The 12993-nt window shown below is 33.7% G+C and overlaps 1 protein-coding gene across 1 annotated transcript; it reads left to right on the forward strand.

Moving 5' to 3' along the window:
* Window positions 1-4991: 4991 nt before the first annotated feature.
* Window positions 4992-11572, forward strand: LOC128636195 (transmembrane protein 272-like). Its single transcript, XM_053689242.1, has 5 exons — window positions 4992-5025; window positions 6048-6107; window positions 6193-6369; window positions 6838-6992; window positions 11465-11572. Exons 1-5 carry the CDS (start codon window positions 4992-4994, stop codon window positions 11570-11572), a joined length of 534 nt encoding a protein of 177 aa, XP_053545217.1.
* The last annotated feature ends 1421 nt before the right edge of the window (window positions 11573-12993 follow it).

A 12993-nucleotide genomic window follows, 5' to 3' on the forward strand; every position in this document is an offset into this window, starting at 1 on the left:
CTTTCTCTCTCTCTATCTACTCAATCTCTCACTTTGGCTCACTCTTTATCACTCTCTTTCTCTCTCACATCCTCTCTCTCTCTTTTACTGGAATTGACAAACTATAAAGGATTGCAATTAAAACTAAAGATTTTTGCATCTGAAAATTATTTCATTATTTTTTTTTTTTAAATTCAAAGTACATAGTCGATAAGTGTATAAAACAAATTCAAGAAAATGAATGCTATTAATTCTACTATTGTTATATTTTATCATATAATATTGTATTGTATAGTATCTGTTATATTTTATAATATAATATAGTATTGTATAGTATCTGTTATATTTTATCATATAATATTGTATTGTATAGTATCTGTTATATTTTATCATATAATATTGTATTGTATAGTATCTGTTATATTTTATCATATAATATTGTATTGTATAGTATCTGTTATATTTTATAATATAATATAGTATTGTATAGTATCTGTTATATTTTATCATATAATGTTGTGTTGTATAGTATCTGTTATATTTTATCATATAATATTGTATTGTATAGTAGTATGTTATATTTTATCATATAATGTTGTATAGTACAGTATGTTATATTTTATCATATAATATTGTATTGTATAGTATGTTATATTTTATTATATAATATTGTATTGTATAGTATCTGTTATATTTTATCATATAATATTGTATTGTATAGTATCTGTTATATTTTATAATATAATATAGTATTGTATAGTATCTGTTATATTATATTATATAATATTGTATTGTATAGTATCTGTTATATTTTATCATATAATATTGTATTGTATAGTATCTGTTATATTTTATCATATAATATTGTATTGTATAGTATGTTATATTTTATCATATAATATTGTATTGTATAGTATCTATTATATTTTATCATATAATATTGTATTGTATAGTATGTTATATTTTATCATATAATATTGTATTGTATAGTATCTGTTATATTTTATCATAATATTGTATTGTATAGTATGTTATATTTTATCATATAATATTGTATTGTATAGTATCTGTTATATTTTATAATATAATATTGTATTGTATAGTACCTGTTATATATTATATTATATAATATTGTATTGTATAGTATCTGTTATATTTTATCATATAATATTGTATTGTATAGTATTTGTTGTTTTATCATATAATATTGTATTCTATAGTATGTTATATTTTATCATATAATATTGTATTGTATAGTATATGTTATATTTTATTATATAATATTGCATTGTATAGTATCTGTTATATTTTATAATATAATATTGTATTGTATCTGTTATATTATATCATATAATATTGTATTGTATAGTATCTGTTATATTTTATCATATAATATTGTATTGCATAGTATTTGTTATGTTTTATCATTTAATATTGTATTCTATAGTATGTTATATTTTATCATATAATATTGTATTGTATAGTATATGTTATATTTTATTATATAATACTGTATTGTATAGTATGTTATATTTTATCATATAATATTGTATTGTATAGTATCATGTTATATTTTATCATATAATATTGTATTGTATAGTTTATTATATTATATCATATAATATTGTATTGTATAGTATGTTATATTATATCATATAATATTGTATTGTATAGTTTGTTATATTATATCATATAATGTTGTGCTGTATAGTATGTTATATTTTATCATAATATTGTATTGTATAGTATCTGTTATATTTTATCATATAATATTGCATTGTATAGTATGTTATATTATATCATATAATATTGTATTGTATAGTATCTGTTATATTTTATCATATAATATTGCATTGTATAGTATCTGTTATATTTTATAATATAATATTGTATTGTATCTGTTATATTATATCATATAATATTGTATTGTATAGTATCTGTTATATTTTATCATATAATATTGTATTGCATAGTATTTGTTATGTTTTATCATTTAATATTGTATTCTATAGTATGTTATATTTTATCATATAATATTGTATTGTATAGTATATGTTATATTTTATTATATAATACTGTATTGTATAGTATCTGTTATATTTTATCATATGATATTGTATAGTATGTTATATTATAATCATATAATATTGTATTGTATAGTATTTTATATTTTATCATATAATATTGTATTGTATAGTATGTTATATTTTATCATATAATATTGTATTGTATAGTATCATGTTATATTTTATCATATAATATTGTATTGTATAGTATGTTATATTATAATCATATAATATTGTATTGTATAGTATTTTATATTTTATCATATAATATTGTATTGTATAGTATGTTATATTTTATCATATAATATTGTATTGTATAGTATCATGTTATATTTTATTATATAATATTGTATTGTATAGTTTATTATATTATATCATATAATATTGTATTGTATAGTATGTTATATTATATCATATAATATTGTATTGTATAGTTTGTTATATTATATCATATAATGTTGTGCTGTATAGTATGTTATATTTTATCATAATATTGTATTGTATAGTATCTGTTATATTTTATCATATAATATTGCATTGTATAGTATGTTATATTATATCATATAATATTGTATTGTATAGTATCTGTTATATTTTATCATATAATATTTTATAGTATCATGCTATATTGTATTATATCAGCTTGTATTACTTATATTGCACAAATATTAACTTTCCATTAGTTTTAAAATAAAAATAAACACTATTAATTCAACCCCATTTCATACAATATACATGTATATGTAACATATTAGACATTCTTAGTTTATTCTTCCATTTAAACAAAAAAATAAATGAATTCTAGTTTCTGTAAATACTTCATTGTCCATTATTATTTGTCACAAAATGCTATTATTCCTTCCAGCATGTGACATAATATGGTAGTCATAAAGGGGTTAATGCACTCTCTAGGTATCCTGGTTCTTTCCTCTCTGCATCCTTTGCTGGGTGTAACAACTGGCACTAAAACCTAGAATTAAATATAAATAATAACTCTGGCCACCTGCCAGATCTTCCCTGACCTCATATGTTAAAGATAAGTCTCTTTAAAGGACCATCCTGTTGTGTGAGACTGTGTGACTTACGCTGGGACCTCTACTGGCACCCACACTGTGTGTGTGATAACCATGTGATATCTGGAGGGTCGTGTGACAACTGTGTGATATATAGACATTCATGTGACAACTATATGATATTCTAGAGAGTCATGTGACAACCCTGTGATATCTAGAGGGCCATGTGACAACTGTTTGATAGCTAGATGGTCATGTGACAACTATATGATATTCTAGAGGGCTATGTGAAAACCGTATGATATTTAGAGGGTCATGTGACAACCGTGTGATAGCTAGATGGTCATGTTACAACTATATGGTATTCTAGAGGGTCATGTGACAACCGTATGATATCTAGAGGGTCATGTTCTAAAGGTTATGATATCTAAATGGTGAAAACCATGAAATCTAAAGGTTCACGTGACAACCATATGATATCTAGAGGGTTATGTGACAACCGTATTATATCTAGAGGGTCATGTGACAACCGTATGATATCTAGAGGGTCATGTCAGGAAACCATTTGAAAGAGTAGTCTATTGTGATTTGTACGAGGATCTCATGGATTTATTGTATTTATTTTTACTCAATTCCTCTTCTATTACTCTAAATATGTTTAAAGGGTTAATAAACATTAGCCACATAATATACAGACAGTCAGCTGATCTCTTATGAGTCTCTACTGCTCTCATGGGTAAATAAATGTATCTTTAACTCAGATAGAGGTGTAGTTATCACATTTGTTACTCTATACCTGGTGTCTAAAACATTAGAAAACTGACATTGTCACTAAAGTATGTACAGATGAGAGTGAGTCAGCTGATAGGGTTTTTGAGGGTTAAGTCTATGACTCAATGTTTTATAGACATATATGAGCCAGACATGAATGACAATCGTAGCAATGGGAGTTTAGGTGACAGCAGAATATCCAATGCCTAGGGCAGCACAAATACCAAGTACATCTCTGGTTCATTCTTATGTTCCTTTATAGATAATAAGCTTTTATCCTGCTTTTTATGCTTTGTCACATTGCAATACAAGAAATAATGGTTTCCTATTCATGCTCATTACCATACATGACTGCACATATTGGTATTTGTTATGTTAACTGGAAGAATGTGCAGAATATTTTGATAACTAAAGTGATCAACTATTAAAGGATGTTAATTGTCCGTCTGATAACTATCATACCTGACGGACCAGCCACACCTCCAGGATTCATATAAATACCAGGGAAGTATCCTTCCAAGTCACATTTGTCATTATCTGGAGCTTGGGATTGGATAAAAGAAGGTACAGTGCTTCCTTTAATGGTTTCTTATAACTCAATGGATATTGGTAGAGAGGGACAACTGGAGACCGTCTGAGATGTTTTCATCTGCACAGATCTAGAAGAGGACACTTTGAAGGCACAGACGCACTGTAGACACATAGGGTATATATGTAACAATCTATTAGATTCATATAATCAGGAAGATATATTTTATTGGATTCTTATCTTCAGTTTCACATGTTTTATGCATCTGAAATTGGTTTGTGTAGGACATAGAGAAGGACACAAGGGTTAGATAAATCTGTTGTACATGGAATTGACCAACAAGAGTAAGTGAAGCAAAGACAAATCATTTATTAGAATAACGCTCTGTAAGGCTGGGGTGTTAATGAGGGATAAAAGAGAATCAAACACCTGGGTAAATGACTCTGTGTTTCTTCTGGCAGATTAATAGAGCAAATTAGTGGGTCTCATCTTTACCACCTGAGATAAGAAAAGTTTTAGTTTGGATTCTAAATGCTAATTGTCTTTTATGTCATATAAAAGCTACACAACCGGGCAACAAGAGAATAAGAACCAGCTTAAGTCTCACAAGTAACATCGTAACCTACAGACAAGATGGCAGGAGACATGACCCAGAGAATTGATGATGGTAAGTACCGCTGTAAAAGTGTATACATATATATATGTGTGTGTAACTGGGGGATATACAGTAGAGAGTCTCATAAGCTGGTCATGCTCTGTTTAGAGAGAGAGAGAGAGAGAGAGAGAGAGAGAGAGAGAGAGAGAGAGAGAGAGAGAGAGAGAGAGAGAGAGAGAGAGAGAGAGAGAGAGAGAGAGAGAGAGAGAGAGAGAGAGAGAGAGAGAGAGATAGAGAGAGAGAGAGAGAGAGAGAGAGAGAGAGAGAGAGAGAGAGAGAGATATATAGATAGATAGATAGATAGATAGATAGATAGATAGATAGATAGATAGATAGATTGATAGATAGATAGATTGATTGATTGATTGATTGATAGACAGACAGACAGATACAGTAGATAGATGACAGATAGATAATTGATAAATAGATAGACAATACAGACAGACAGAGAGAGAGAGCGAGATTGATAGATAGATAGATAGATAGATAGATAGACAGACCAGTATAGGTAGAATAAGAGAATATAAATATGCTGTAATCTGTCTATATAACACTGGCTTCTCTTTACATTGCAGGAGTCAATAAATGCTGTTATGGCTGTAGTCTGGGTAAGTATTTAGCTTATTGACTATACTAGGGGCCCTTTTAGTTGAGGGAGAATAATTCCACTTACCATGGGTTATGGTTACACACCTGACTGATACCTACATATGCAGATGCACACAATATATTTAATGCATTCCTCCCAGGTGATGCAACCACTGGCACAGATGATGTATCAGCTAAACAGTTGGTATTTTTGTGTGTGATTTGTCGCACATAAGTAGCTGGGGACACGCTGGCTAACCCTGTGAAATGCTACAGAATAATATTATGCTTTTTGGGAAATATATTGTGTTTATTCTGGCACTGTATGTTTTAGCGTCTATACCCTGCTAAACCTGTACAATAAGGTGGTGGTGGGGGGAATATTTAGGGGTCACAGTATCACTTACATAAGATACATTTTCAGTATTGATTTCTTTATATTGTAGTGGTGCAGATTATATTTGGCCTGATATGGACGGCACTGAGCATTGCCATGATTGCTGTAGGTAAGTAAAGTATCTGCGGATCTCACCTGACGCTGCATCAGTTTTCATTGGCTGTTTTTATAACTTCTCCGTCTCTCACCCTCAGGGGCTGTTTTCTTAACGCAGTGCCCAGCCCAGCCCATGATCCCAATCTACCTGATCGTGGCCGGGGTATTCAGCTTCTCTTTCTGGATATTTTTGCCCCTGGAGTGGTTTGCTCCCTGCCTGAGAAAGATCCTCATGTTTCTTATATCTCTGTTCATCTTTGCCTGGTTTATTGCAGGTAATACAAGTCACCAGTACTGCTGCTTTCTAATGACAAACCCTCAGTACAAGTCTGTACAGCACATCCCTAGCTTCTGATGTACACGTGAGGAGTTTACTTCCATCCATCCAGAATTTGTAGCCCTTAAAGGGACATTACACATTAAAAACTGTCATACATACTTATGAGTAATCACTATTTAAACATATCAAAAAACAAATTGTGTAATAAAACATTGAAGAAAAATCAGTTTGAACTAATTATTAACTAACAGGAAGTACTTGTTTGGTGTGCAACAGGGTGAATTTACCATAAATCTTTTTCATTGTATACTACTCAGTGTTTGCAGCACTAAAATATATATACACATACACACATATATACAGTATATGATAATAACAATAATTTATCTAACAAATATTATGCACCTGTATAAGAGATCTCATCTAGAGATGATTTATATAACAGCTTTTCTTTATTTTCTAGGTAGCGTCTGGGTTTTCAGAATATACAACAACGATCCAAGGCAATGCCAGATAAATATGTACCTCTTTGCATTTGCGGTCCTGATCATACAGTACATCTTTATAGGATTGGCGGTGATTTACTGCCTGATTTCCTGTTTCTGTTCAGTGATTCTAGTAAGTATTTGTCATTAGCTTAAACTTATATCTCAGTAGAATATCATCTTCTGCAGAATGCTTTTCATTCCAATATAACTAGCTGGGCTCTTCCTTTCCATAATATTTTTACACTCCAATTGCTCCATGTATAACTCTCTGTAACTCCACCTATTGCTCTTTCTAACCACTCCCTATATATCCTAATGTTGCCCAATTTAAATGCTCCTTATATCTCCTCATATTGCACCATAGAACTGCTCCCTATAACTCCTCCTATTGCACCATATAACTGCTTCATATAACTCCTCCTATTGCACCATATAACTGCTTCATATAACTCCTCCTATTGCACCATATAACTGCTTCATATAACTCCTCCTATTGCACCATATAACTGCTTCATATAACTCCTCCTATTGCACCATATTACTGCTCCCTATAACTCCTATTGCACCATATAACAGCTCCCTATAACTCCTCCTATTGTACCATATAACTGCTCCCTATAACTCCTCCTGTTACACCATATAACTGCTCCCTATAACTCCTCCTATTACACCATATAACCCTCCCTATAACTCCTCCTATTGCACCATATAACTGCTCCCTATAACTCCTCCTGTTGCACCATATAACTGCTCTCTATAACTCCTCCTATTGCACCATATAACTGCTCCCTATATCTCCTCCTATTGCACCATATAACTGCTCCCTATAACTCCTCCTATTGCACCATATAACTGCTCCCTCTAACTCCTCCTGTTGCACCATATAACTGCTCCCTATATCTCCTCCTATTGCACCATATAACTGCTCCCTATAACTCTTCCTATTGCACCATAACTGCTCCCTATATCTCCTCCTATTGCACAATATAACTGCTCCCTATAACTCCTCCTATTGCACCACATAACTGCTCCATATAGCTCCTCCTAATGCACCATATAACTGCTCCCTATAACTCCTCCTTTTGCACCATATAACCACTCCCTATAACTCCTCCTATTGCACTATAAAAACCGCACCCTATAACTCCTCCTATCACACCATATAACTGCTCTCCATAACTCCTCCTATTGCACCATATAACTGCTCCCCATAACTCCTCCTATTGAACCATATAACTGCTCCCTATAACTCCTCCTATTGCACCATATAACTGCTCCCTATAACTCCTCCTATTGCACCATATAACTGCTCCCTATAACTCCTCCTATTGCACCATATAACTGCTCCGTATAACTCCTATTGCACCATATAACTCCTTGTATTGCAACATATAACCACTCCCTATAACTCCTCCTATTGCACCATATAACTGCTCCCTATAACTCCTCCTATTGCACCATATAACTGCTTCATATAACTCCTCCTATTGCACCTTATAACTACTCCCTATAACTCCTATTGCACCATATAACTGCTCCCTATAACTCCTATTGCACTATATAACAGCTCCATATAACTCCTCCTATTGCACCATATAACTGCTTCATATAACTCCTCCTATTGCACCATATAACTGCTTCATATAACTCCTCCTATTGCACCATATAACTGCTTCATATAACTCCTCCTATTGCACCATATAACTGCTTCATATAACTCCTCCTATTGCACCTTATAACTACTCCCTATAACTCCTATTGCACCATATAACTGCTCCCTATAACTCCTATTGCACCATATAACAGCTCCCTATAACTCCTCCTATTGTACCATATAACTGCTCCCTATAACTCCTCCTGTTACACCATATAACTACTCCCTATAACTCCTCCTATTACACCATATAACCCTCCCTATAACTCCTCCTATTGCACCATATAACTGCTCCCTATAACTCCTCCTGTTGCACCATATAACTGCTCTCTATAACTCCTCCTATTGCACCATATAACTGCTCCCTATATCTCCTCCTATTGCACCATATAACTGCTCCCTATAACTCCTCCTATTGCACCATATAACTGCTCCCTATATCTCCTCCTATTGCACCACATAACTGCTCCCTATAACTCCTCCTATTGCACCACATAACTGCTCCATATAACTCCTCCTATTGCACCATATAACTGCTCCCTATAACTCCTCCTATTGCACCATATAACTGCTCCCTATAACTCCTCCTATTGCACCATATAACTGCTCCCTATAACTCCTCCTATTGCACCACATAACTGCTCCATATAACTCCTCCTATTGCACCATATAACTGCTCCCTATAACTCCTCCTATTGCACCATATAACTGCTCCCTATAACTCCTTCTATTGCACCATATAACCGCTCCCTATAAATCCTCCTATTGCACTATATAACTTCTCCCTATAACTTCTCCTATTACACCATATAACCCTCCCTATAACTCCTCCTATTGCACCATATAACTGCTCCCTATAACTCCTCCTGTTGCACCATATAACTGTTCCCTATAACTCCTCCTGTTGCACCATATAACTGCTCTCTATAACTCCTCCTATTGCACCATATAACTGCTCCCTATATCTCCTCCTATTGCACCATATAACTGCTCCCTATAACTCCTCCTATTGCACCATATAACTGCTCCCTATAACTCCTCCTGTTGCACCATATAACTGCTCCCTATATCTCCTCCTATTGCACCATATAACTGCTCCCTATAACTCTTCCTATTGCACCATAACTACTCCCTATATCTCCTCCTATTGCACCATATAACTGCTCCCTATAACTCCTCCTATTGCACCACATAACTGCTCCATATAGCTCCTCCTATTGCACCATATAACTGCTCCCTATAACTCCTCCTATTGCACCATATAACCGCTCCCTATAACTCCTCCTATTGCACTATAAAAACCGCACCCTATAACTCTTTCTATCACACCATATAACTGCTCTCCATAACTCCTCCTATTGCACCATATAACTGCTCCCCATAACTCCTCCTATTGAACCATATAACTGCTCCCTATAACTCTTCCTATTGCACCACATAACTGCTCCCTATAACTCCTCCTATTGCACCACATAACTGCTCCATATAACTCCTCCTATTGCACCATATAACTGCTCCATATAACTCCTCCTATTGCACCATATAACTGCTCCCTATAACTCCTCCTATTGCACCATATAACTGCTCCCTATAACTCCTCCTATTGCACCATATAACCGTTCCCTATAAATCCTCCTATTGCACTATATAACTTCTCCCTATAACTTCTCCTATTACACCATATAACTGCTCTCTGTAACTCCTTATATTGCTCCATATAACTGCTCCGTATAGCTCCTCCTATTAACCATATAATTGCTCTCTGTAACTCCTCCTATTGCACCATATAATTGCTCCCTATAAATCCTCCTATTGCACCATATAACCGCTCCCTATAACTCCTCCTATTGCACCATATAACTGCTCCCTATAACTCCTCCTATTGTACCATATAACTGCTCCCTATAACTCCTCCTATTGCACCACATAACTGCTCCATATAACTCCTCCTATTGCACCATATAACTGCTCCCTATAACTCCTCCTATTGCACCATATAACTGCTCCCTATAACTTTTATTATTACACCATATAACTGTTCCCTATAACTCCGCCTATTACACCATATAACTGCTCTTTGTAACTCCTTATTTAGCACCATATAACTGCTCCCTATAAATCCTCCTATTGCACCATATAACCGCTCCCTATAACTCCTCCTATTGCACCATATAACTCCCTATTACTCCTCCTATTGCACCATATAACTGCTCCCTATAACTCCTCCTATTGCACCATATAACTCCCTATTACTCCTCCTATTGTACCATATAACTGCTCCCTATAACTCCTCCTATTGTACTATATAACTAATCCCTATAACACCTCCTATTGTACCATATACCTGCTCCCTATAACTCCTCATATTGCACCATATAATTTCTCCCTATAACTCCTCCTATTGCACTATATAATTGCTCCCTATAACTCCTCCTATTGCACCATATAACCGCTCCCTATAACTCCTCCTATTGCACCATATAGCTACTAATTTTTAAATTTTCATATTTTTTTTCAGTGTTGTTGCAAGCAAACTGAATAAGCTCAAAAAGGGAGAAGATTTGTATTCCGCAAGACATCTAAGTTATTCTTATTTTTTTATTGCTGCTATATTCCTACCAATCTTTGTATTTTACCCAAGGATTGCAATAGAATAAATGTTAATTTGTTCTTGTAATAATGTAATTATTAAACTATTTCAACAAGCTAGAATATATTCAGCTATTTATTTTTATGACATTTTTATTTTTTTATGGAATATAACCATTATTGTATGAAGAGCAGTGTATATATATATATATAAACATATAGATACCCATCATCATTATACAGTGCAGTGTGTACAATATAAGGGAAGTGAACGACAAGATATTGAGAATCATAGTATATTGTTGTGTGTTCAATGTATGTGTAATGATAAACTTTAAATGCTAATTATTTAACCTTAGAGTCAGTCCAACATACATAGAGACACAAGCACAACACAAATGATTTTAGATGCTAATGTGCCAATGATGGGAATTCATCCTGTTCACCTGGAGCTGGAAAATGTTTAAAACCATTTTTCTGGGTACATAAGCCAGGATTTTTTTATGGCTAAGGATAGTGGCTGAGATAATGAGGTAGCACAGCACAGGACATATTGGTGTCAATTGGGTACGATCTGGACAGAAAAATTAAGGAACAGAGGATAGAGGGTAAAGAATATGGAAGAAATTCATGAGTCTCATTTGCAACAGTATCAGCCACAAATGTATAAATAATATTATTCAATTATAAATCAAAAAGAAAATGAGAGCCACTAATAAATTAGTTATTTAAAATAATAAAATAAAAACTCTCCTTTCCCGCTGCTATCTATTAGGTTAAAATAGCATAACAAATACAAAAGGACAGTGCAGTGATAGACAAAGGAATAATCTACTGTAGTAAAAATAACTCCACAACTTATTGGTCAAAATGTAAATCAAAAATAGATACAAAATAAGGGTACATTGTATCTGTTAAAATGTATCACAAATTACAACCCTGAGTGTTACACCTGAGAAAGGGGGAGTTGCCACGAAATGTGTAGTGTGAATACAGCTCTGGCCAGGCAAGCAGTGTAGTTTTATATATGTTCTTAAATATATATTTATTTATTTTTTAAAATACATTTTTATTGAGGTTTAAAGTGAAAGTCAATCCTAGCATTGTACAAACGCTAGGATTTACTATTGAAACAAATAAAGGGGACTTTCATTCATGAAGTAGAAGATACTTCATGTAGAAAACTCCTTTATTTGTTTCAAGCGATCGCCGTTCTTAGCTGCTACAGCAGCACACGGTAAAAAATAATTTGCTAAGAGATGACATTTTAACCTCTTAGCCAATAGCCGTGCTGTAGATCCGGCTCCCATGGGCGCCAAGCCGGATTTATTGCACGGCTATTGGCTAGGTGAAAACGTCACCTCTTAGCAAACTAGCGGCTAGATTTAGAGTTTTGTCAGTAACGACCCGCTTAGCTAACGCTGGCTTTTTTCTGGCCGCACCTTTAAAATAACTCTGGTATTTTGAGTCCACAGAATGGCTGCGTTAGGCTCCAAAAAAGGAGCGTACAGCATATTTAACGCCACTGCAACTCTCGATACCAGAGTTGCTTACGAAAGCGGCCAGCTTCAAAAACGTGCTCGTGCACGATTCCCCCAAAGGAAACAATGGGGCTGTTTGAGCTGAAAAAAAACCTAACACCTGCAAAAAAGCCACGTTCAGCTCCTAACGCAGCCCCATTGTTTGCTATGGGGAAACACTTCCTACGTCTGCACCTAACACCCTAACATGTACCCCGAGTCTAAACACCCCTAACCTTACACTTATTAACCCCTATTATGCCGCCCCCGCTATCGCTGACCCTGTATATTATTTTTAACCCCTAATCTGCCGCTCCGTAAACCGCCGCTACTTACATTATCCCTATGTACCCCTAATCTGCTGCCCC

This window comes from Bombina bombina, chromosome 7, assembly GCF_027579735.1.
Source record: "Bombina bombina isolate aBomBom1 chromosome 7, aBomBom1.pri, whole genome shotgun sequence".
In the NCBI taxonomy this organism is placed as follows: domain Eukaryota; kingdom Metazoa; phylum Chordata; class Amphibia; order Anura; family Bombinatoridae; genus Bombina; species Bombina bombina.

What these genes read in the sequence shown, in the direction of transcription:
- LOC128636195 (XM_053689242.1), top strand. Translation starts at nt 4,992, where the DNA reads ATGGCAGGAGACATGACCCAGAGAATTGATGATG. An exon ending in GACCCAGAGAATTGATGATG is followed by an intron (nt 5,026 to 6,047) that starts GTAAGTACCGCT and finishes TTTATATTGTAG; the next exon opens with TGGTGCAGATTATATTTGGC. An exon ending in CATTGCCATGATTGCTGTAG is followed by an intron (nt 6,108 to 6,192) that starts GTAAGTAAAGTA and finishes TCTCACCCTCAG; the next exon opens with GGGCTGTTTTCTTAACGCAG.